The sequence below is a fragment of the Saimiri boliviensis genome, chromosome X (genome assembly GCF_048565385.1).
Source record: "Saimiri boliviensis isolate mSaiBol1 chromosome X, mSaiBol1.pri, whole genome shotgun sequence".
NCBI classification, from domain to species: domain Eukaryota; kingdom Metazoa; phylum Chordata; class Mammalia; order Primates; family Cebidae; genus Saimiri; species Saimiri boliviensis.
In genome coordinates, this window is record NC_133470.1 from 89,878,604 (window position 1) to 89,905,999 (window position 27,396).

At 38.1% G+C, this 27,396-nt stretch overlaps 1 protein-coding gene across 1 annotated transcript; it reads right to left on the reverse strand.

Moving 5' to 3' along the window:
• Nucleotides 1-6,399: 6,399 nt before the first annotated feature.
• On the reverse strand, nucleotides 6,400-8,711 carry LOC101029099 (ERBB receptor feedback inhibitor 1). Its single transcript, XM_003939085.4, is given in 2 exon segments — nucleotides 6,400-8,071; nucleotides 8,073-8,711. Coding segments are annotated over 2 exon segments (1,380 nt in total). The 5' UTR covers nucleotides 8,519-8,711; the 3' UTR covers nucleotides 6,400-7,137.
• Between the last annotated feature and the right edge of the window lie 18,685 nt (nucleotides 8,712-27,396).

Here is a 27,396-nt window from a genome sequence, read left to right on the forward strand (position 1 = left end):
AAGAGAGGGAGTAGCCATATTTATAGTAAATAAAAAACAAAATAAGTTTGAGGACAAAAACCATGAAAAGAGCAAGAGAATGTCATCATATCGTGATAAAGGGGTCAATTCAGAAGAGGATATAACAATTGCAAGGATATATGAACCCAACACTAGAGCACCCAGATATATAAAGCAAATATTATTAGAGCGGAAGAGAGAGATAGACCCCAATACAAGAATAGTTGCAGATGTATTACTCCACTTTCACCATTGGACAGATCATCCAGACAGAAACTCAACAAAGCAACATTGGACTTACTCTGCACTAAAGAACAAAGGGACCTAATGGATATTTTACAGAGAAATTTCATAAACTGCTGTAGAATAAACATTCTTCTCCTTAGTATAAGGATCATTCTCAAGTATAGACCACACAATAGGCCAGAAAATAAGTCGTGGAGCAATTTAATAGTTTAAATCATATCAAGCATCTTCTCTGACCACAATGACTGAAATAAAACTAGAAATCAATAACAAAAAGAATTTTGGAAACTATACAAACACATAGAAGTAAAACAATATGCTCCTGAATAACCAGTTGGTCAATGAATAGATTACAAAGGAGATTGAAAAATTTCGTGAAACAAATGATAATGGAAATACAACATATGACAATCTATGGGATTCAGTGAAAGCAGTATTAAGAGGAAATTTAATAGCTATAAGTGTCTACATAAAAAAAGAAAAGAAAAACTCAAAATAAACAACCTGGTGGTGCATCTCAAGAAAACCAACAGCAAACCAAACACAAACTTAGTAGAAGTAAAGAAAAATTAAATATCAAAGTAGAAATAAATGAAATAGAAATGAAGACAACAATATAAAAGATCAACAAAACAAAAAGTTGGGTTTGAAAAGTAAATTTGACAAAGTTTCACAACCAGACTATTTATAAGAAAACAAGAGAGATCAAAATAAATCAGAAATGAATAAGTAGATATTACAACCACAGAAATTCAAAGGATCATTAGAAGTTACTATAAGTGATGCTTTGCCAATGATTAGGAAAAACTAGAAGAAACAGATAAGTTCCTAGACACAGCCTACCAAGATTGAATCATGAAGAAATCCAAAATCTGAACAGATCAATAACAGTAATGAGATCAAAGCCATTTTTTTTAAAAAGTATCCCAGCAAAGAAAAGCCTGGGACTCAATGGCTTCCATGCTGAATTTTACCAAACATTTAAGAACTTATATTAACCCTATTCAAACTCTTCTGAAAAATAGACAAGAAAAGAACACTTCTAAACTCATTCTATGAGGTCAGTATGGCCCTACCACCAAAATCAGACAAACATACATCACAAAAAGATAACTACAGGTCACTATCCCCAATTAACATTGATGCAAAAATCTTCAACAGAATTAAAGCAGATAGAATTCAACAACACGATAGAAAGATCATTCATTATGACCATATGAGATTATTTCCAGGGATGCGAAGTTGATTTAACATAGGCAAATTAATCAATGTGTTACATTATATCAACAGAATGAAGGACAAAAACCATAGGATCATTTCCATTGATGCTGAAAAGCTTTGGATAAAATTCAATATCCCTTTATTATAAACACCCTCAAAAACTGGGTATAGAAAGAACATACTTCAATATGATAAAAGCCATATATGACAAACCTGAAGCTTGTATCATAATGAAAGGGAAAAAACTGAAAGCTTTTCCTCTAAGATTGGAACTGTGACAAGGATGTCTATTTCACCACAATTATTTACTAGTACTGGAAGTCATAACTAGATCAAGCAGACAAGACAGCAATAAAGGTCTCTGAATTGGAAAACAAGTCAAATTATTTCTCTTTGCAGATGATATAATCTCGTATTTGGAAAAACCTTAAGACTATCAAAAATTATTGGAACTTATAAACAAATTAAGTTTCAGGATACAAAATCAACATACAAAAAATAGTAGCATTTCTGTATGCCAATAGTGGACAATCTGAAAAAAAAAAATTAAAAAGTAAGCCTATTTGCAATAGCAACAAATAAAATTAAATACTTATGAATTAACTTAACTAAAGAAGTAAATCTACAAGGAAAACTATAAAAAAACTGATAAAAGAAATTAAAAAAGGACACACAACAAAATGGAAAGATATGCTATGTTCACGGATTGGAAGAATCAATATTGTTGAAAAGTCCATACTATCCAAAGCAATCTGCAGATTCAGTGCAATGCCTATTAAGACACAAATGACATTCTTCACAGAATTAGAGAGAAAAAAAAAAAAAACCTAAAATTAACATGAAATCACAAAAGACCCAGAACAGCCAAAGCTACCCTGAGCATAAAGAACAAAACTGAATCGCATTGCCTAACTTCAAACTATACTATAGCGTTATAGTAACCAAAACAGTGTGGTGCTACAATAAAAACAGACACAGAGACCAATGGCATACAATAGAGAACCCGAAATAAATCCATACATCTACAATGAACTCATTTTCAGCAAAGGTGCCAAGAACATACAATAGGAAAAGGATACTCTCTACAGTAAATGGTGCTGGGAAAACTGGATATATGTATATAGGAGAATGAAACTAGACTCCTATCCTTCACCATGCAATAATCAAATCAAAGTGGATTAATGACAAATCTAAGACCTCAAACTATGAAAGTACTAAAATAAAACATTGAAATAAAAAATAATCTCACCACAATTACAATTTTTTTTATCAAAAATACAGGTAATAATGAATACTGGTGAGAATGTGCAGAAAAGGGAACCCTCACACATTGTTGGTGGAAATGTAAGTTAGTACAACCACTATGCGGAACAGTTTGGAGGTTCCTCAAAAACTAAAAATAGAACTACCATATGATCCAGAAATTCCACTGCTGGGTATTTATCCAAAAGAAAGGAAATCAGCATATTGAAGAGATATCTGCACTCCCATGTATATTCACAATAGCAGTATTTATTTGGAAGCAATGCAAGTATCCATAGACAGACAAATTAATAAATAAAATATGGTACATATACACAATGGAGTACTATTCAGTCATAGAAAATAATGAGATTCTGTTAATTGCAACAACATGGATGGAACCAGAGGTCATTGTATTAAGTAAAATAAGTCAAGCACAGAAAGACAAACTTTGCATATTCTCACTTCTTTGTTGGATCTAAAAATCAAAACAATTGAACACACGGAGACAAAGAGTAGGAGGATGGTTACCAGAGGCTGAGAATGGTAGTGGGACCCTGAGGAGGAAGTGGGGATAGTTTTGTTTTGTTTTGTTTTGTTTCATTTTGAGATAGAGTTTTTGCTCTTGTTACCCAGGCTGGAGAGCAATGGCGCAATCTCGGCTCACCACAACCTCCGCCTCCTGGGTTCAGGCAACTCTCCTGCCTCAGCCTCCTGAGTAGCTGGGATTACAGGCACGCACCACCACGCCCAGCTAATTTTTTGTATTTTTAGTAGAGACGGGGTTTCACCATGTTGACCAGGATGGTCTCGATCTCTTGACCTCATGATCCACCCACCTCAGCCTCCCAAAGTGCTGGGATTACAGGCGTGAGCCACCGCACCCGGCCGGGGATAGTTAATGTGTATAAAAAATTAGAATAAGACCCACTATTTGATAGCACAATAGGGTGACAATAGTCAATCATAACTGTAGTCTTTAAAATAATTTAAAATTTGTAATTGGATTGTTTTTAACAGAAAAGATATATGCTTGAGGTGATGGAAACCCTATTCTCCATGATGTGATTATTTCACATCACATGCCTGTTTCAAAACGTTTCATGTATGCCATAAAAAAATAAACACCTATAATTACCCACAAAAATTAAAAATAAAAAAAAAATACAAATAATACAAATTAAAGCAATTGAACTCATGGAGACAGAGAGTAGAATGATGATTACCAGAGGATGGAAAGGGCAGTTAGGTAGGTTGAGGGTGGAAGGAGGCTGGTTAATGGGTACAAAAACATAGAAAAAATTAATAAGATCTAGTATTTGATAGCACAAGAGAGTAACTATAGTCAATAACAATTTAACTGTACATTTTACAATAACTAAAAGAGTATAATTAGAAGGTATGTAAAACTAATGATGAATGCTTGAGGTGATGGATACCTCATTTCCCCCAATGATTACACATTGAATGTTTGTATCAAAATATTAAATATACCACATAAATATATACATCTACTATGTACTCACAAAAGTTAAAAAAAAAATTTTAACTGGGTATAGAAGGAACATACCTCAACATAATAAGTGGCATATATGACAAAGCCACCGTTAACATTTTACTGAATGTGAAAAAATTGAAGGCCTTTCCACTAAGATCTGGAAGATAATGATGCCCACTTTCATCACTTTTATTCATCACAGTATTGGAAGTCCTGGCCAGCGCAATTTGGCAAGAGAAAGAAACAAAGGGCATCTAGGGTTGGACGAATTCATACTGTTAAAATGACAAAACTACCTGATATGGCTTAGAGGTCCCCACCCAAATATCACCTTGAAATGTAATAATCTCCATGTGTCAAGTCAGGGGAGTCAAATGGGGATAATTGAATCATGGGGGTGGTTTCACCCATACTGTTCTTGTGGTAGTGATTAAGTCTCACAAGGTCTGATTAAGTCTCACAAGGTTTTCAAAATGGGAGTTTCTGCTGGGCACGGTGGCTCACACCTCTAATCTTACCATTTTGGGAGGCCCAAGTGGGTGGATCACTTGAAGTCAGGAGTTTGAGACCAGCCTAACCAACATGGTGAAACCCTGTCTCTACTAAAAATACAAAAATTAGCCAGGCATGGTGGCACATGCCTGTAGTCCCAACTACTTGGGAGGCTGAGGCAGGAGAATCACTTGAACATGGGAGATGGAGGTTGCAATGAGCTGAGATTGTGCCACTGCACTCCAGCCTTGGAGATAGAGTGAGACTCATTCTCAAAAAATGGAAAAAAATTAAAAAAGAAAAAGAAAAATGGGAGTTCCCCTGCTCAAGTTCTTTTGCCTGCCTCCATGTAAGACACAGATTTGCTTTTGCCTTCCACCATGATTGTGCAGCCTCTCCAGCCATGTGGAACTGTGAGACCATTAAACCACTTCTCTATAAATAACCCAGCCTCAGGTGTGTCTTTATTAGCAGTGTGAGAACAGACTAATACAGTACATGGGTACCAGGAGTGGGGCACTGCTGTAAAGATAACCGAAAATGTGGAAGTGACTTTGGAACTGGGTAACAGGCAGAACTGGGAACAGTTTGGAGGGGCCAGAAGAGGACAAGAAGATGTGGGAAAGTTTCAAACTTCCTAGAGACTTGTTGAATGACTTTGACCAAAATGCTGATAGTGACATGGACAATGAAGTCCAAGTTGAAATGGTCTCAGATGGAGATGAGGAACTTGTTGGGAACTGTAATAAAGGGGACACTTGCTATGTTTCAGCAAAGAGAGTGGTGACATAGCATTTTGCCCCTGCTCTAGAGATTTGTAAAACTTTGAACTCGAGAGAGATGATTTAGGGCATCTAGTAGAAGAAATTACTTAGAAGCAAAGCATTAAAGAGGTGACAGAGCATAAAAGTTTGGAAAATCTGCAGCCTGATAATGTGATAGAAAAGAAAAACCCATTTTCTGGAGAGAAATTCAAGCCAGTGGCAGAAATTTGCATAAGTAACAAGGAGCCAAATGTGAATCACCAAGACAATGGAGAAAATATCCCCAGGGCATGTCAGAGACCTTCATGGCAGCTCCTCCCATCACAGGAGGAAGGCCTAGGAGGAAAACATGATTTTGTGGGCTGGGTCTAGGGCCATCCTGCTGTGTACAGCCTTGGGACTTGGTGCCTTGTGTCTCAGCAGCACCAGCCATGGCGAAAAGGGGCCAAAGTAAAGCTCGGGCTGTTGCTTCAGAGGGTGCAAGCTCCAAGCCTTAGCAGCTTCTACATGGTGTCGGTCCTGTGGGTATGCAGAAGACAAGAATTGAACCTTGTCTCAAGGTTCAGTTGAGGCAGAGGTTATAAATTACCCAGTCTGGGGTATGTCTTTATTAGTAGCATGAGAACAGACTAATACACTACCCAAAGCAAGTTACAGATACAATGCAATCCTCACCAAAATACTAGGACATTTTTCACAGACAGAGAGAAAACAATTCTAAAATGCATATGGAACTATAAAAGACCCCAAGTAGGCAAAACATTCCTGACCAAAAAGAGCAGAGCTGGAAACATCATACTACCTGACTTGAAAATACAATACAAAGCTATAGTAGCCAAAGCAGCATGGTACTGCCAGAAAAACAGACATAAAAACCAACAGAACAGATTAAGAACCCAGATATAAATCTATGCATTTATAGCCAAACCATTTTCTTTTTTTTTTTTTTTTTTTTTTAGTTCTATTATCGTTTTATTTTTCAAGATGTATGACATGTACAGGTGACAATATGGTTGCCAAGTAAGCTGCTCTCCCTCCCTCAACAAGATGCAACATGAAACCTGGAAGTACGAGGCCTTGGGGTTATTTTTCACCTAGGTAGGTACACCCACGGTAAAGAATGGATACCCTGCCCTCCATGGAAAAGACTGCCTGCAAAAATAAATGAAACAAAATAGAACAGGCCTAAAAGCCAGAAATCTTCAAACTTATTAAACAAAATTTTTTTTAATGATTCTGATCTAAACAATACTGTATTGTCTTCCATTTGCTCAATATTCAGTCTATCAGGACTCCTTTCTCCCCCTTGAGTTTACTATTCTGAATGTATATTACTCTAAGATAGTAACTGATGGGTTAACCTGCAGCTATGGTCTATGGTTATACTGCGAGTTTATATATAGGTATGTCACGTATGCATATATAAAAAGCTTTCCCATCCTCCCCTCCCCACCATCACATCTTTAAATTATAGACTTGAAAGAATTTTTCCAATGCTAACAAAATCAGGGTTTCTCAGCATAATAGCATCTCACAACTGCTCTAAACCTTCCACATTAAGACAGAGTTCAACTATTTTGCAATTTAAGGGATTTTTCTGTGAACTTCAATCAAAATAGAAAACTGAGAACCATTTGCTCCTATGTAACCTCTGCTGAACCATGACCCCAAGGTCTAAGGAGAAACCACATAGGAGAAATGTTTACGCTTCACGTGGCCCCCCAGATCCATTTTTGTTTTTGAGTCTGGCTTCTCTGTGGCTGAAGCTATACTGCAGTCAGCAGGTAATGGCTGGATTTGGGCACCTGCATTTGTTTCTTCTGCTTCCCTAAAAAATTTTTCATATTTGTCCAGGTATGGTGGCCGCTCAGGTAGTAGGTAATAATGTGTTGAACTAACCTTCTTCCCATTCTCAATAATGGGCAGAATGCAAGGAACCTTATTGGCAGATCCTTCGCTGTTCTGTCTCTGCAGGGCTTTGCTGCTGACATACTTGGGATCAGGGGCAAAGCTCTGTGTTGGGGGCATGACCCCATTGAGGTAAGATGGGAGGCTTTTGGGACTCGGTGTGCGCGAGTTACTTGGTGACAAAGGTTCTCTTGGCGGTACTTTGGGAAGCCTGTCTTCATCACTATAGGTGCTCGAAGTAACTTCTGCTGACCATCTTCTATAGTCTGGCTTTACCGGCCTAGGAGGTATGGGAACTCTGGGGGGAACCTCAGGTTTGTCTTCATCGGAGTTAGGAGAAGCTCTGTGTATGCAACAGCTGGATATCCTTATGGCTGGCTTGTTAAAGGAGCCAGCTGGTCCCGAATGAGACCTTCTTAATATTCGGTGGGTCTGAGGTGGAGGAGGATTCAGATCTGGCACACCTCCATTTTGGTCAGACATGTAGCTGAGGTCTGCTGCAGAAATAGCTGGGGTATCAAAATATGCATAGTTAATTTGTCCACACCCACGGAAGCTTCGCCTGCCAGGAACATCATATTTGAAATCAGAAAGTGTAGAGTCTTCTAAAAGGAAGTCTGTATCTGAGCTAGTTAGGAATTCCACCTCGCAGTCCGTGTCATCCAGAGAGAGGGATTCGGAGATTGGCAACGGTGGAAGAACCCCGTTCACAAAGCGGGGCACAGGGGAAAAGGGAAGAGGAGTTTTTGATGGGTGTCAGTGGAGGAGTGGAAACACAAACCCCATTCACTGTGAGTTTCTTAAAACCACATACAACTTGATCCTCTTCATGTAGTCCAAAGTTTTCACTTGGGGGAATAAGAAGAGGGGGCAAGCTGGTCTTTTGAGATGGACCGTTTTCTGCAAAGCAGTGGCCATTCATCGGAGCAGATCTGGAAGCGTGCCCAAATGGTATTAGGCGCTCCTGAGCAGAAGGGTTCAGATCATAGGCCATGGTTATGGGATCAATATTTAAAAAGTTGTTTGTAAACTCACTGCGACTGCTCCAGCAAGTCTTCCTCATATTCCCCATGGCTCGGCCATTATGCAGAAATCCAGTTTTTAATGGGACTCTGATCTCCTGAGCAGCAATTCCTGCTGTTGACATTGTGCCTTATTCTGGGACATCTCCAAACCGGTGAGGCCCAGGCATTTAAAAATCAACCAGTAGCTTTCATTCCCCCGGAGGAGCGGCGGCTGCCCCGCGGCGCCCTCCCGCGCATGTCCGTCCCGGCTGGCTCAGCGCCGCGGGCTCAGGGGCCCGGACATCGCGCAGGCGCCTCTCGCTGGCTCGCCGTGCCGCTGACCTCTGCCTCGCACTGGGCCGCAGTCCCAAACCATTTTCTATAAAGGTGCCAAGAACATACAATGAAGAAAGGACAGTGTCTTCAATAAATGGTGTTAATTTGAATAACCATATGTAGAAGAATAAAAGTAGACCTCTATCTCTCACCATACACAAACATCAATTCAAAATGTATTAAAGACTCAAATATAAGACCTCACACTGTGAAACCACTAGAAAGAAACATTGGGAAAACACTCCTGGACATTGGGCTGGGCAAACATTTTGGTGTAAGATGTCAAAAGCACAGGCAACAGAAGTTAAAATAGGCAAATGGGATCACATTCAGCTAAAAGGCTTCTGCATAACAAAGGAAACAATAAACAAAGTGAAGAGATAGTCCACTGAATGGGAGAAAATATTTGCAAACTATCCATTTGGCAAGGGATTAATAACCAAAATATATGAGGAACTCAACTCAATAGCAGAGAAACAAATAATATGATTAAAAAATGGGCAAAATATCTGAATAGACATTAAAGAAAAGATGATATACAAATAGCAAACAGGTATATAAAAAATTCTCAACATCACTAATCATCAGAGTAATGCAAATCAAAACCATAATGAGATATTATCTCAGCCCAGTTAAAACGGCTTTTATTACAAAGACAAGCAATAACAGATGCTGGCAAGGATGTAAAGAAAGGGGAAATCCTCAAATGCTTTTGGTGGAAATGTAGATTAGTACACCACTATGGAAAACAGTATGGACATTCCTCAAGAAGAAACCTGAAAAACAGAACTTTCACATGGTCCAGCAATCCCACTGCTGGTTATATATCACAAACAAATGAAGTTAGTATATCAAAGAGATTTTTAAGCTCCATCTTCATTATAGCACTACTCACAATAGCAAAGATATGGAATCAACTTTAGTGTCCATCAGTGGATGAGTGGATAAAGAAAATGTGGTATCTATACACAATGGAATACTATTTAGTTATTTAAAAAAGAATGAAATCCTGTTATTCGTAGCAACATGAATGGAACTGGAGGTCATTTTAAGTGAAATAAACCAGGCACAGAAAGACAAATACTTCATTTTCTCACTCATATGTGGGAACTAAAAAAGTATATCTTATGAAGACAAACACTAGATTGTTGGTTGCAGAGTCCAGGAAGAGGAGGTTAGAGGGAGAAGGATGAATAAAATAAATAAAGGGGAATATCTGTTTGAAAAAAATAAAGAAAAATGAAATAGAAATAAAATATTAGAGCTTGACTCCAAACCCCTCCCATCATTTTCCTGCCTTTCCCTCCTTAGAATAACCACTCTGATGAAGTGCCTGTGTACGATTTCAATAATGATATTTTTAGGTTTTACTTTTTTGAGATAGGGTCTTACCGTGTCACCTAGGCTGGAGTGAAGTGGTGCAATCATGGCCTATTGTAGCCTTGACCCCTTGGGCTCAAGAGATCCGCCTACCTCAGCCTCCCAAGTAGCTGGGACTACAGGTACCTGCCACAATGTCTAGCTAATTTTTGTACTTTTTGTAGGAGTGAGGTTTTGCCATTTTGTCCAGGCTGGTCTCGAACTCCTGAGCTCCAAAAGTGTTAGGATTACAGGAGTGAGCCACTGCACCTGGCCTCAGTGAATATTCTTATTCTTTTCTCTCTATGTGTGTTTCATAAATAATATACAATATCATACAGGGTAATTTTTAATTTGCATAGCCAGTATCAAACTGATCACTTCTAAGTATCGATCCTAGGAAAACTTTCACACATGTTCACAAGAATACACATGTGCATTAAGTACTATTCATTGTTGTATGATTTGCAATAGCAAAATGGATAATGAATACAATCTAATCGTCCATCAGTGGAGGAATTGGTTTATTCATATCATAGAATACCATAGAGAAGTTAAAGTAAATTGGCTAGACCTAAGTGTATCAACACAAATAAGTCTCAAAAACACTGTTGGGTAAATAAAGTAAGTTGCAAAAATATACATGCAGGATGATACCGTCTACATATTTGTCTACTCATCTGTAAATCTAAGCTTTCTGATGTCTGTTTATTCATGTTTAAAACACAGATTGCAAAACAGTATTTCACTGTTATTTCAATTAAATATATTTTCCAGTTTGCAAACCACTTTTATATATACAGTCTCATTAATAAAGGCAAACAGGAAGATAAGTGTGTTAATGTTTAAAGGTGCTTTTTCAGTTTTGAGAGTCCTGAGAATTTTTAGTAAAGACTTCATTAGCTCAAGAAACCTACTAGGATCTCAGCTGTATTCTTATCTTTAGGGCCACCATGTTCAATATATGAAAGCCATTAATTAACTTATGCTATGACCTTGGTTGAGCCTCCTAAACAGCCACCTCTTAAACAAAAGGAGAAGTAAGACTAGGAAATTACAGCAAGGGAGACCCTCTCATGGTGCTTCCTTTACAGATACATCACCCTATAAAACAACCTGAACGTTTCAACAAGACTTTTCAGAGGAAGGCATAACATAATTTCCTTGTTTAAACTTAAAATTCCCCTAGAATATAAATTGATCCAGCTTTCATCATATAGTAGGCCCTCAAGAAGATAGTGTTAATACACAGTTCTTCCCAAATTATCTTTTCTTGTCTTGGAAAAGCCAGATCATTTGAAGGCATGGATTATGCTTTATCTTTCTGTTTTCCAGGGCATTGTTTTTGTACATGAAAGTTGTCAAGTGTAGAAAGCAGTACAGAACCGTAGAAACCAGTTCAGAACAGTAGAAAGTACGCAGGGTCTGACATCAGACCAAACAGACCTGGCTTCAAGTCATGGATCCACCATTTATTGAGTCGTGGATCTGCCAGCTGACTTTGGGCTAAGGTTGCCTGATTACTTGTCAGATTTAGCAAATAAAAATCCAGGAGACCCAGTAGGGACATATACAAAACAACTCCTCATTGTTTATCTGAAATTTAAACCTAACCAAGTATCCTGTATTTTCATCTGGTTATCCCACTTTGAGCAAATTACTTGTCTGTGTTTCAGGCAGGTTTCCTGAAAAAATGCCCACAGGGAAGCAGCATTCCCTATTCAGTCATGCACGGATGAGGCAGAGCCCTCACCTAACCTATCCTGCTTCTCCAGAAGATGGAGTTAGGCTATTGACACTTAGTGCCCTAAAGTCAGAGACCCTAAACAATTTCCCTAAGACAGCCCTGCACAAAGAAAAACAGTCCCTGCCAAAATACTGATGGTGCCTTGTTTGATAAGCACTGTGCCAAATGCCTGTGGGATAAGGGCAACTCTGCTTAGTTTATTGTTGAGTTGGTAATTTTATACTGGATGGAAAGTGTTCCCTTCCCATTTGCTTTCACTGTTTATGATACAGGCCCACACTTAAAACTGGAATGATACAACTGGGAGTAATACATTAAAGAATGAAGAGAAATCATTTCAATTCTGTTGCCATCAGTCCAGTTACAGGCAAAAAAATTCCCATAATTCAGTCCCTTCTGTGAGAAGTTTCCTATGTAACTCAGAACTAGTTCACACAAGACAGCGGACAAACACACGTTTTTTTCTCCCACATTGTTATATTTTCACTATCTAAACTCAAAGCATTGTAGAAATGTACATTACATACAATAATCCCACTCCACAATTTAATACTGCTGAATAGCATCGAAAGGAGGGAAGATGAGAGGGTTTTTGTCTTATATCTGCTCTGGAACAGTTGATTCAATGACCATAGTTTTTCTTCTGCCTGCATTTGTGGGTATCTCAGCTTGTGCTAAAAATTGTCTCTTCCCCTCTTAAACTCAGCTACCCTCCTAAGTATGGTCATACATTTAACCAAAATACAGGGGCTAAAGTGATAAAAGTAAAGTGGAAAAGAGGATTCAGCAGTTCCACAAGTAATCTTCTGAGGTTCTCTTCAATGACAACTAAGTTAGTGGAACCTTTGGCATCAAATACCTGCACTCGAATTCTGGTTATAACACTTATAAGCTCTGTCAACTCAGAAAGATATTTAACCTCTTTGTGCATATTTCCTCATCTACAAAATAGGAATAGTAATATATACATCAAATAATTGTCATAAGGATAAGAGAAACACTACATGTAAAGCATTTAGCAAAATGTTAGGCAGGGAACAGATACTCAATAAGTATCTATTACTGTGATTCCCTCAGAGAAGCAACCCTTCCGACTCCAGGCCAACAGAATCATTGGCAGGCTAATGTAAGCCTTGAATGACCTGTGTGTGGACAATCAGGGAAATAACAGTTTATGTCCTAGCTTAATAAAGCCCTCCAGAAAGTGTCCATATGCACACACACATACACGCACAACCTAAGCAAAATGAATGGGATAGCATTTCACATATAATTCAGATTCAGTTGCATACACACTGAAAGAAACTATTTTTCATAAGCAATTTATTAATTTAGAAAAAAATGTGATTCATAAACTCAGTTGAAGGAATTTGCCTGTAATGTCGCTGCCAATATTAAATGTCATCTTTTAAGAATAACTTCTACACAAGGGATAAAATGTAAATTTGCATTTTAAGCTGTATGGAAAGAGTATTTCACTCAGCTGAACAAGGAGATGGCATTATCTCCATGCTTTGTGAATCTCAGTGTCCTCCGTAGCGAATTACATCAAACTGTTTAGCACTTTTGATTCATGATTGTGCTTGACAACATCGTTTGACCCTCAGCATCCTCAGTACCCTTTCATGCACCTTTTTGTTTTACAGGGGTAAGAAAACCAAAACTATTTCCCAGCCTCTCTTGCAACTAAAATTCTGGATGTGAATTCCACTTGTCCAATGAGATGCACTTGCGCAAGATTTGGAATGTGGGAGGGAAGAAAAAGCCATCTTCCTCCTGCTTTGGCCACTGCTGGTCAAGTTTACTAGTCAGCTTTGAGCACTGTGGGGGAGAAGTAGCGGAGGTAGCAGCAGTGGTAGCAGAAGTTGTTGAGTGGTAGCTTCTTAGCCTCTAAGTCACAGTTATGGTGGTGTGTTTCCTGACCACCAATCTTCTAACATTTCCAACGATTTTATAAGCACTGAACTCTGACTGATACAATTCCCTTGGCGCTTTAAAATAACCTTTCCACCAAAACACTTTAATAGCAGTGAATCATAAACTCTACCTCCACAGAGTCTGGGAATACTCTCCCAAGTGAGCCCTTAAGTGTATCAAATGTCTAAAGCTCTTATTTTATTTCAGAAACTAATGCAAAATTAGAATTCAGTTCCATAATTCATCTGTTTGTTTTCATACAAAAATGTTTTAACTTATTTCCCTTCAAATAAAACACATGCTAGAGCAAGGCATACTATGGCTATTGCGTATTACAGATCAGTGGTTCTCAAACCAGGATCTGCGTCAGAACATGTGCAGGGCATCAATAGCTACAGTTTCCCAAGATCCGTGCCGGACCTTTGAAATGAGAATCTCTGAAGATTCATGGTGGATTACAGAATGCAAATTTTTTAAAACTCCCCAGTTCATTCTGTTATGCAGCCAGGTTTCGAAAACATTTGTTTGGAAAATATGTACCTGGATTATATACTCTCAGATTTCCAAAAAAGATATTTTCAGTGAATTAGTGGTGATTTGATGTTTTGACTGTGTCTTTATAGAGGGTAAATAGCAAAAATATTCAATCGAAGGTCTCTGTGTCTTTTGTAAAAATATAATTAAAAAACCATTGTCCTAAAGATAGCAACAAGAGACCCTAGGAACTATGAGAAGAGGCAGGAGGGAGGGAGGAAGAAAAAGAGGGAGGGAGGAGATAGATTGAAAAACTATTAGGTACTATGCTCAGTACTTGGGTGATGGGATCATTCATACTCCAAATCTCAGCATCACACAATTTACCCAGGTAACAAACTTGCATATGTACCCCTGAATATAAAATAAAAGTTAGAAAATAAAAACCCCCATAAAAATTAAAATAAATAAAAGCCTCACTCCACAATTTCAGCTTCTTATTCAAGGAAAACAACAATCTTCTATTGAAATTTGCTTTTAAGCAGAGCTTAAATTTATCTTTTGTTTTATTTGTACAATTTGAATTTAATTCATTTTATTTCTAAAAAATTTTCCTCCAAAACTCAAGAGGCGTAATTCTTTGGGATATCATTTTTCTATTTCATATATGTAAAATAAATCAATAAATTATAAGCAATTTTTTTAAAAAAGTGTTCAATATGTCAGTGTCACATATGTGATGCCATATGATAAATTTTTCGTAGCATTCCTTACTTTGGTAGAAATATATAGAGCCTATATATTTTCCTTTTCCCCTTGGGTACTAGAAAGCTCAGAGGTAAACGTTTTGCTCTTTTCTGTAGAGAAGTCATTCCATATTCCAGGTCTTGTTATCTCATTCCTTCTAAAAAGTTATCTCATTCCTTCTAAATAATTTGTCTTTTTTAGTTTATGCTTTTTATATTGTTTCATTTCATTCTTTTAATACTGTAAACAGCTTTGAATGTGGAAGGGATGTAACTTATAAGTTAATTAACTGGCTCTCTTTGGCTTTGGTCTGTTCAAGATGAATGACAGAACTGATTACACTACACAATTATATTTAGCACTTGAAGGTCTCAAAGGGTAGTACCAACATATGCTCTCTTTATATCATTATTTATTCAGACTAAATTCTTATTTTTAAATATCCAGACAACAGAAAAACATATAAAACAGAAAACATAAGTTCCCTTGTACTACAATGCTACTCCTTTCCCCACAACATAAATAAACCAAATTTTTATATGGTCTCCTATATCTTACTTTCTGAACATATAATAGCAAATGTCTACTCCAAAGTAAGATTGTACTTTACATATAGCTCTGCAACGTGCTCTGTTTCTCCTACAGTTCAGCTTGGATATCTCTCCATGTCAATATATATGAATCTGTGTTATTAGTTTCAACAGTTACATACAATCTCAATATATGAATATGTCATTAGTCATTTCACCAGTTCTCTACTGAACATAAGCTCTGTTAAGGGACAACATGGTATTTCCATGGGAATGCAAGAAAGAGAAGGTAAAAGTTCATTCCTGAAGACATGACCATCTTACTATTTAGTCTCTTACTGTCAGTCACATTACTAACTGCAGGTCATTGTCCCTCAATAATGAATTTTTAATACTAATGAAATTGAGAGAGCAAAAATGGTAACAACTCAGTAAATGACACTTTAAGCCAACTACGTGCTGCCAACGCATTTTAAATGAGCATTTTATTTTCCATTAGTTGACCCTTTTTAAAAAATTCATGCCACCTAAACAGCCAGATCCAGATCAAAGTGCTCAACACGGATTTTATTTTATAATCAAGCCACATGCAAGTTTTTAAGACAACTATCTGCCCAATGAATCGAAAGAAGAGCATTATGTGGCTTGGCTCTTACTGTGATCACCTAGCTGCTCACGTTGTAATTTATAGAAACCTAGTCCTTATCCAAACCAAGAACTCATGGGGTGGCAGGGGATGGGGGTGGGAACAAGAGGCAAGGTGACATTCACAGGAGACCAGAAGTGTCCTGTAAATACAAGCTTGGCTCATGTTGCCCAAAAAGTATTAACTCTTCTCACAAATGTTTACAAAGAGAAAGTTTTGTATCACAGGCATCTCCATTGACCAATAAGCTGTTTTTCTTTGGGCAGTAAAAAATGAAACACAGGGCCAGGTGCAGTGGTTCACGCCTATAATCCCAGCACTTTGGGAGGCCGAGGCGGGTGGATCACGAGGTCAAGAGATCGAGACCATCCTGGTCAACATGGTGAAACCCCGTCTCTACTAAAAATACAAAAAAAAAAAAAAAAAAAAAAAATCAGCTGGGCATGGTGGTGCACACCTGTAGTCCCAGCTACTCGGGAGGCTGAGGCAGGAAATCCCTTGAACCCAGGAGGCAGAGGTTGTGGTGAGCCGAGATCGCGCCATTGCACTCCAGGCTGGGTAACAAGAGCGAAACTCCGTCTAAAAGAAAAAAAAAAAAAAAGAAAAAAAGAAAGAAAGAAAAACAAAACACAGGCAAACAACTGATTTTGCTTGGTGGGGAATTGTTTCATGTGACCACAAATATCTTGCTGGCTACAATTTTATCTTGGTGTGTGTGTTTGGGAAAAGATGTTGGAGAGGAGGATGGCATAAGTGCTACATTCACACCCAGGTCTTCTGACTCCTCTCCATTCACATCCACTAGTTCCTACATCAATCCATTTAACAAATAATCACTGCCAGAGCACTTGACTAAACTCACTTTCAAAGCACGTATTAAGAGAAATGGCTTAAACTACTACTAGCTCCGATGTGGTTAAGGCATTGATCCAGTGCCACTTTCTTGAACCCCTCGAATCTCTAAGTTTGGGGAGTAATAACTGACCCCTTTGAGACATAGTAGAAGCTGTAGATATTCTCACCGTAAAAGAAAAATGCTCATACACACTACATTTTGGACACATTTCAGGAGTTTATGAACCAAGTTTAACAAAATGGTATTTATTTTTATGAAAGCAATTCATAGAATGGTAGCCAAATGGCATTTTGTCTTCATACTTTTGAATAACGTTACATGTAAAGGTATTCACAAAGCAAAAACAATCCTTTGTTGGATCTCACATCCTGCTTTGAAAATCAGAAAATGTCACCTTACAAAAGGCCCCAAGAAACCCATTTTGAGCGTGTTCCTCTACTGCCATCTTGTGGATTTTTGTTGAAAAAAAAATGCTGTAAGAGTTTTTGGGGGTTTTTTGTTTTTGTTTTTGTTTTTTCCTAATTTTCAAGACCTGCATACCTCTCACCTATGTTTGCTAACTGTTAACAGCTGGATACATCCACTCCATTTATCTAAATACACACCCATGCCCACACATCCTTTTTTTTCAAATCATACAAAAGTAGGTTGCTTTCGTCATGACACTTCACTGCAAAATATTCCAGGATGTATTTTCCAAGAATAAATTGATTCTTCTATTTAACCACAATATCAACAGACCTAAGAAAGTCACCATGAATTCAATATCATCCAGCATCCAGTATTTACTAAAATTTCTTCTTTCATCCCACAAAACATCCTTTATGGTTTCTGTTTTTCCAATCCACGATCCCTCAAGATTCACTCAGAGCATTTGAGTGTCTCTTTAAAAAGTCAAGGCAGGATGCCTGCATCATGCCTCACATTCTAGAATTGCCTCTTTCGTCATTATGATATTTGGATCAAACATTTTCAGCAAGAGCATAACATAAATGACATTTTATGCCTTCCTCTGGATCATATTGAAGGCACATCGTCAGGTAAAACCACTATTGGCATTGCCAAGCTTGACCACTTGGTTAAAGTGGTGACCACCAGACTTTTCCATTGTGAAAGCACATTTTTTCTTTTTAAAAGTAGTCTATATAGTGACATTTTGAGACCTATTTTCAACATTTTACACAGTTATATTAGCATCCTGATGATCCTTACCTGAGTCAACTATACTTTGGGTGTTATAAAATTTTGCTTTTTTAATTATTTTTATTCCTTCCACAGTTAGTAGCTGGAATTCTTCTGTTTTAAAAAAACACACACTGGGAATTATTTTTTCTCCTCTTATTTCATTTTGAATATTCCCATGAATTTGTGGATTTTTTTTCTTAATGTACTATAAACTATCACCATCTTTTTTTTAATGTTTAAGTTCTCCCAGACTTAGATGGTGGGTATTCCTTCAAGTTGTTTCCTGTGTCCTTACAAAATGTTCCCATCATTTCTGATCACTTTCTTACCTTCTGTTGTATTAGTCCAGTTTCATACTGCTGTGAAGAAATACTCAAATATTTATAAATATACTATATAAATATAAAATACTCAAATATTTATAAAATACTGGGCAATTTATAAAGAAAACAGGTTTAATGGACTCACAGTTCCACATGGCTGGGGAGGCCTCACAATCACGATGGAAGGCAAAGAAGGAGCAAAGTCATGTCTTACATGGCAGCAGTCAAGAGAGCATGTTCAGGGGAACTGCCCTTTATAAAACCATCAGATCTCGTGAGACTTATTCACTATCATGAGAACACCAGGGAAAAAACCCTTCTCCATGATTCAATTACCTCCCACTGGATCCCTCTCACAACATATGGGGATTATGAGAGCTACAATTCAAGATGAGATTTGCATGGGGACACAGCCAAACCATATCACTGGTATAGCAAGATATCTAGGCTCACATTGTGCTTTTACTTTCACTGAAATCAGTAGTTTTTCCAAAGAAACCTGGTTAGTTTAAGTAGAAAATGATGCATAGAAACATATATTTTGGTGTTAGGTATGTATGCTACTACAGGGTTATTACTGCTATATTCAGTCAATCAATAAACAGAGATAAAGAGAAATACACACACACACACACACACACACACACTCACACATTGCAATCACAAGTTCAGAAGTATTCTATGATTGTAGTAGAGATGAACATTTTAACAAGAAAAACTAGAAAAGTCAGGTTTTTAATAAACATCTTTTGAGAAGAAATAAAGAGACTACTGAGGTAGCCAGGACTTGCGAAACTAGATTCAGAAAGAAGGGAGCTCATTAAGGTGAGCTGACTTTATAGACATGTATTTTCCTCCTTGATATTTTTGGCACGGAGAATGAGATAAAGCATTTAGCAGAGCAGTTTTAGGTCACCTCTTGGCGGTGGGGAGATTAAAAGTGTGCACTGGATAAGGCAGATAGATGTTGAGATCAAGCTCCCAGAGAGATAGAAGGGACAGAGAATAGAACCTAGCACTTGGAACCAGTTTTCTTCTAGAGGCATTTATAGTTTAAACTGTGCAGAGAAGTAGGGTAAAAAGCCAAGCAGAAAGCATCAACAAATCAGAGCAAGCAAGCAGGCTCACAATGTTAGAGGGTGAAGAATTGGAGTTCATGACCTTACAAGTAGGAAGAGCTCCAACAAACAACCCTGATTCTTAATTGGAACTCCTAGAGAGCTACAGCCTAGAAGTGGGAGTGAACCAGAAGTAAACTGGTACATACAAAGACCATAAATTAGTTTTCAGTAAGCAAATCCCCAAGTTGAATTACATTTATCTAATCCTCTATTGCCTTACAGAGGAAAAGACAATATCCTTTGGAGGAAGACAACATGATCTGGAGTCTCTCTATTTTTCATATACAATGTTGGACATTCAGTCAAAAATTTTTTATATGACATAGAGTTGTATTCTTTAAAACTCTGAAAAAACAGTAAGAGAAACATAAGCACTTTCATTTTTAAAAACAATCTTCAGGTATAAAAGCTCATCAGAGTGTAAATCAAAACTTCAGTGTCACTCTGAATTCAAACCTTCTCCTCAATCTCAGTTTAGGTCTCATCTCTGGAGTGAGAAATAGGCAGAGAGGAGAAGGAGAGTTTAGCCCTTCACATTCTTGATCTATTCAGTAAAAATTTACTGACATACAAATAAACAGGAACAAGAGAAAAAGAGAGAGGCTAGAAACAGGTAATATTGGAGTTACCAGACAAAGACTTTCAAATAATTGTGATAAATAGGTTCAAGGAAATATATGGCAAAAGTAAGAATGTCACCAAAGAATTGGATTCTATAATAAAAAGCCAAATGGAAATTTGGAACAGAAAATAAAATAGCTAAAATTGAGAGCTCAACAGATGGATTTAACAGCAGATTGGGCAAAGTTGAAAATGGAATTAACGCACTAGATAGTATCTAGAATGAAGTGTAGAAGCAAGAAGCATAGATATTCCTGAAAAGGGTGTAAGACATATATATAATAGTGGGAAAGACTAATATGAGTGTAGTTGGGGGACTTAAGAAGAGCACGAGAGTTAAGGTAGAAGCAGCCTTAGAGAAAGTGGACAAGTTCTTTAAGAAACAGAACTTGATAAAGTTGACACCAAAAAAAAAAAAAAATAGTCCTAGATCTATGAAAGAACTGAAACCTGTTATTAAAAACGTCCCCACAACGTGAAACTCCAGGCCCAAATGGCTTCACTGACAAAGTGTTTCAAACACTTAAAGAGGAAATAACATTGATCTTACACAAATACTTCCAAAAAGAGAGAGAGAGAGAGAGAGAGAGAGAGAAAACATGGAACACTCGCCATCTTATTTTATGAAGCCAGCATAACCAAAACTTGTAAAGGACATTTCAAGAAATGAAAATTATATTAATAACACGTATGTGTGTAGAGATCCTAATCAGCATAATAAGTCAAGAAAGAAAGGAAGGAAAGGTATAAGGATTAGAAGTAAAAAAATTCAAAACTATCTACAAAAATTTTGAATTAACAGCTGTTTTAAGAAGGTTTGCATGAGTTCGAAATATAAAAATCATTTTCATTTTTCTAGATCAGGAAAGTAAGTACAAATTTTTTTTTAAATTACAGTACCTTCCAAAAATTATTGAATACCCAGAAATATATCTTTAAAAAAGATGTGTAAGGCCTTTACACTAAAAACCATAAGATATTTCTGAGAAATTTTTTAAAAGTTTGCTGGGTGTGGTGGCTCACACCTGTAATCCCAGCACTTTGGGAGGCTGAGGCAGGCTGATCACAAGGTCAAGAGATCAAGACCATCCTGGCCAACATGGTGAAACCCCATCTCTACTAAATATACAAAAATTAGCAGGGCATGGTGGCATGCACCAGTAGGCCCAGCTACTCAGGAGGCTGAGGCAGGAGAATTGCTTGAACCCGGGAGGCGGAGATTGCAATGAGCCGAGATCCCACCACTGCACTCCAGCCTGGTGCCTGGCAACAGATCAAGACTCTGTCTCAAAAAAAAAAAAAAAAAAAATTTAAAAAGCCAATTTAAATATAGGAATATACATATGAACATGAATATATATGTTCACAGACTGGAATCTTGATTGTGTTAATATATCATTTCCTCCCAACTTGATTTATGGAGTCAATACAATCCCTCCGCCACAGAAGTCACAAGTTTGTTGTGAAAATTAATAAGCTGATATCCAAAATTATGTGAAACCTCAGTTGGAGAGGGAAGTAGAGCAAGATGGCTGAATAGAAGCCTCCCACAATTGTTCCCCACACAAGAACACAAAATTGAACAACTATCAACACAAAAATGTACCTTCATAAGAACCAAAAATCAGGAAAGCAATCACAGTACCTGGTTTTACTATAACATTGTATTAAAGAGGCACTGCAGAGGGTAGGAAAGACAGTCCCCAGTCACCTCCACAACCCCTCCCCTTCCCCTGGCAGTGGTCACACAGCACATGGAGAAAGAATCCATGCACTTGGTGGAAGGAGAGCACAGTGGCTGCAGGACTATGCATTGGAATTCAGTGCTTCCCTGTCAGAGTAGAAAGCAACATAGGGCAGAATTCAGCTGGTGCCCATTGAGGGCAACCTTAGGCAAAAGCAAATTATCCAGCCCAGTGGTTGGAACCTAAGTTCCAGCAAGCCCCACCACTGTAGGCTAAAGGGCTATGGGATCTTAAATGAACTTGAAAGGCAGTCTCGCCCATAAGTACTGCGATTCCTAGTGCTCTGCCAGGCTGGGAGCCAGTGGATTTGGGTGCACATAACATAGTGAGACACAAGCTGCGATGATGAAGGGAATCACCCCCTCCCTCAATACCAGGCAGCACAACTTGCAGCTCTGGGAGAGACTCCTTCCCTGGGCTTGAGGAGAGGAGAGTGGAAAGTAAAGGGGATGTTACCTTGCAACTTGTATACTAGCTTAGCCATAGTAGAATAGAGAACCAAGGGAGAGTTCTAAGGCCCACATTCTAGGACCTAGCTCCCACATGACATTTCTAAACATACCCTGGGCCAGAAGGGAAACTGCTGCCTTAAAGGGAAAGACCCAGTCCTGGCAGAAGTCATCAACTGCTGACTGAAGAGTCCTTGAGCCCAGAATAATAAGCAGTGGTAGCCACTCAGCACTGACTGTAGGCCTTGGGCGAGACTCAGAGCTGTACTGCCTTTAGGTGTGACCCAACATATTCCCAGCTATGGTGGCTATGGGGAGAGATTCCTTCTGCTTTAGGAAAAGAGAGGGAAGAGTAAAGGGGACTTTGTTTTGCAGTTTGGGTACCAGCTTGGCCACAGTGGAGTACAGCACCTACCCCAAACAAACAGGCCCCTAGGGTCCCTGTTTCCAGGCCTTTGACTGTAGATGGCATTTCTGGGCCTGCCCTGGGACAAAGGAGAGTCTGCAATCCTGAAGAGACTCAGGACTGGCAGCATTCACTGCAAGCTGACAGAAGAATCCTTGGCCTTCAGTTGAACATCTGCGGTAGCCAGGCAGCACTTACTGTGCACCTGAGCAGTGGTAGCCATGGGGAGAGTCTCCTCTACTTGAGGAAAGGTGAGGGCAGAGTGAGAAGGATTTTGTCTTGTGGCTTTGGTACCAGCTCAGCCATAATAAAATAGACCACCAGGTAGAATTCTACGGTTTCCAACTCCAGGCCCTGGTGACTCAACAGCATCACTGGACTTACCCAGAGCCGGAGGAAATTCGCCATCCTTAAGGGAAGGACACAAACCTGGCTGGCTCGACCATCTACTGATTGTAGAGCCCTTGGGCCTTGAGTGAACATAAGCAGTAGTCAGGCAGTGGTCACTGCAGGCCTTGTGTAAGACCCAGTGCTGTATTGGCTTCAGGTCTGACTCAGTATGGTCTTAGTCATGGTGGTCACAGGGGTACTTGTGTCACCCTTCCCCTAGCTCCTGGCAGCTCAACACAGAGAGAGAGAGACTCTGTTTCAGGGAATATAAGGGAAGAGGACAAAGTCTCTGCCTGGATTCTCCCAGATCTTACCCAAGACCACAAGGGCCGTAACTTTACAAGTCTTAAGGAGTCACCCTCAAAGTAGATAAGGCCACAGTAACCAAAGACTTAGATCACAACACTCAAATTCCTTCAAATACCTGGAAAGATCCCAAGAAAAATACAAACAAGCCCAGACTGTGAAAACTATAATAAATACCTAACTCTTCAATACCCACATACTGATAAACATCCACAAGCATCAGTACCATCCAAAAAAACATAACTTCACTGATCCCAAAGAGACAGAGATATGTGACCTTTAAGACAGAATTCGAAATAGCTGTTTTGAGGAAGCTCAAGGAAATGCAAGATAACACAGAGAAAGAATTCAGACTCCTATCAGATAAACTTAAAAAAGATATTGAAATGTAAAAAGAATCAAGCAGCCTGGGTGCTTCAGAAGGTCTAGGCAGGCAGATCACTTGAGGCCAAGAGTTCAGGGCTAGTCTGGCCAACATGGTGAAATCCTGTCTCTACTAAAAACACAAAAACTAGCTGGGTGCAGTGGCACAGGCCTGTGATTCTAGCTACTCAGGAGGCTGAGGCACAACAATCGCTTGAACCTGGGAGGCGGAAGTTGCAGTGAGCCAAGATGGTACCACTGCAGTACAGCCTGGGTGACAGTGTGAGACCCTGTCTCAAAAAAAAAAAAAAAAAAAAGGTTCAAGCAGAAATTTTGGAGCTGAACAAGGCAAGTGACATACTGAAGAGTGCATCAAAGTCTCTCCTAACAGCAGAATTGATAAACCAGAAGAAAGAAACAGTGAGCTTGAAGACAGGTTATTTGAAAATCTGCACTCAGAGGAGACAAAAGAAAAGAACGAAACATGCCTACGAGATCTACAAACTAGCCCCAAAGGGCAAATCTAAGAGTTAGTGACCTTAAATAGGAGATAGATAGAGAAATAGGGGTAGAAAGTTTATTCAAAGAGATAAAAACAGAGAATGTCCCAAATCTAGAGAAAGATACCAATATTCAAGTACAAAAACAAGTCTATAGAAAAACAAGCAGATTGAATGCAAATAAGACTGCCTCAAGACATTTATTAATCAAACTTCCAAGGTCAAAGATAAAGAAAGAATCCTAAAAGCAGCAAGAGAAAAGAAACAAATAATATACAATGGAGCTCTGATATGTCTGGGAGCAGGCTTTTCAGTAGAAAGCTTACAGGCCAGGAAAGAGTGGCATGACATACTTAAAGCGCTGAAGAAAAAAACTTTCATCCTAGATTAGCATTTACAGACAAAATATCCTTCAAACACGAAGGAGAAATAAACACTTTCCCAGACAAACAAAAGCTGAGGGATTTCAGCATAAGACCTGTCCTACAAGAAATGCTAGGGGGAGTTCTTCAATCTGAAAGAACAGAATGCTAATGAACTGTAAGAAAACATCTGAAGGTAAAACAAACAAACAAATAAAAACACAATTCACTGGTGCACAGAAAAACAGACAAGTACAGCACTGAAATTATGGCATATAAACTACGTGTAGTTTGAGTAGAAACACTAAAAGATGAACCAATCAAAAATAATAACTATAACAACATTTCAAGACATTGGCAGTATAGTAAGATATAAATAGAAACAACAAAAAGTAAAAAGTGGGGAAATAAAGTTAAAGTGTAGAGATTTTATCAGTTTTTTTTTTTTGCTAGTTGATTTTTATTCATGCAATAAGTTTGTTTAATGTAACAGTTTGTTTTTTATCCATGTAATAAGTTGTTATCAGTTTAAAATATGGGCTATTCTATTTGCAAGCCTCATGGTAACCTCAAATCTAAAAACATATGACAGATACACAAAAAATAAAAAATTAAAATATACCCCAGAGAAAATCACCTTTACTACAAGGAAGAGAGGAAGGAATAAAGGGGGGGAAAATAAGACCAGAAAACAAGTAAGAAAATGCAGGAGAATGTCGTTACTTACCAATAATGACATTGAATGTAAATGGACTAAACTCCCCAATCAAAAGACAAAGAATGGCTGAATGGATTAAAAAGCAAATCCCAATGATTGGTTGCCTAAATATAACACACTTCACCTATGAAGACACAGATAGACTGAAACTAAAGAGATGGAAAAAGATATTCCATGCTAATGGAAACCAAAAAAGAGTAGGAGTCACTGTACCTATATCAGGCAAAATAGAGTTCAAAAGAAAAACTGTTAGAAGAGACAGATTAGGTCACTATATAAAGGAGTGAATTCATCAAGAGGATGTAGCAATTTTAAATATATATGCATCCAACACTGGAGCACCCAGATATATAAAGCAAATATTATTAGAGCTAAAGAAATAGATCACAATACAGTGATAGCTGGGTAATTCAACACCCAGCTGTCAGCACTGGACAGACTTTTCAGACAGAAAATCAACAAAGAAACATCAGACTTAATCTGCACTATAGAACAAATGGACCTAATAGATACTTACAGAATAGAACATTTCATCCTATGGCTGCAGAATATGTATTCTTTTCAGTACATGGATCATTCTCAAGGATAGGCCATATGGTAGCCACAAAACAAGTATTAAAATATTCCAAAAATTAAGAAAGCATTGTCTCTGACTACAATGGAATAAAACTAGAGATCAATAATAAGCGGAATTTTGGAAACTACAAAAACACATGGAAATTAAACAATATGAACCTGAATGGCCAGTGGGTCAATGAAGAGATTAAAAAGGAAATTTAAAAATGTCTTGGAACAAATGAAAATGGAAACACAACAACATACCAAAACCTATGGGATACAGTGAAAGCCATACTAAGAGGAGAATTTATAGCAATAAGCACTTACACCAAAAAAGAAGAAAAACTAAAAATCAACAACATAATGATGCATCATAAGCCAGTCCTCTAAAAATGGTCATTTCGGCTATTTCCAATATTGTTTTCTATTAGTAACAATGCTATAATAAATAACCTTGGTGCCTATGTTGTTTCTTATTTGTGGAGGAGGATCTTCTGGTTAAAATACTAGAAATAAGATTGCTATGTCAAAAGATAAAAATACTGTAAAATCTCTCTCCAAAGGAGTCACTATAATTTCACACTCCCACTAGCAATATTTGAGTGTGACTATTTTCAGAGTATTGCCCACAGAACATGTTGCCAATCTTGTGATAACTCCTCCATCCTCACTCTCAGCTAATAACTTTGATTCCTACTTAACTGAGAAAATTAAACCCCACAGCATCCTCTTGTCACACCTTTGTGCCAGTGCTCTCTGCCATCTCCCTTATTACCATATGTGAGGCTCTACTTGCTCCCATCTAATGTCACCTATGTATTTGATCTTTCCTCTCTCACCGATAGAAGTACATAACTCCAACGTTTTTACACTCTCTCTCCTGTATCACGAATGTTTTACTCTCTACTGGATCATTTCCATCAGCATATAAATACTCTGTTGTTTCCCAGTGAGGGAGTGAAGGGGAAGATTTTCCTTAGGATGGAGACACCTGAACAAAACGTGGTCAGGCAAGGATAGAAAACAAAAACAAAAACAAAAACAAAAACAAAATATCTTCTGCTCCTAATGAAAAAATAAAAATTCTTCATTCATGCATGTTAATGATTTGAAAGTGAACTCACCTGACAACAATGTTCTACGACAGGAGCTCTCAAATTTTAGTGTACATCGGAATCACCTGAAGGGCTTGTTGAACCACAGAGTTCTGACTCAGTAGGTTTGGAACGTGGCCTCCTGGAATTTACATTTCTCACATACTCCCAGATGATACTGCTCTTGCTGTTATGGGGATTTTACTCTGAAAATAACTGCTCTACATCCTCTTTTTACATTTGACACATCATATCTTACTTCAACACA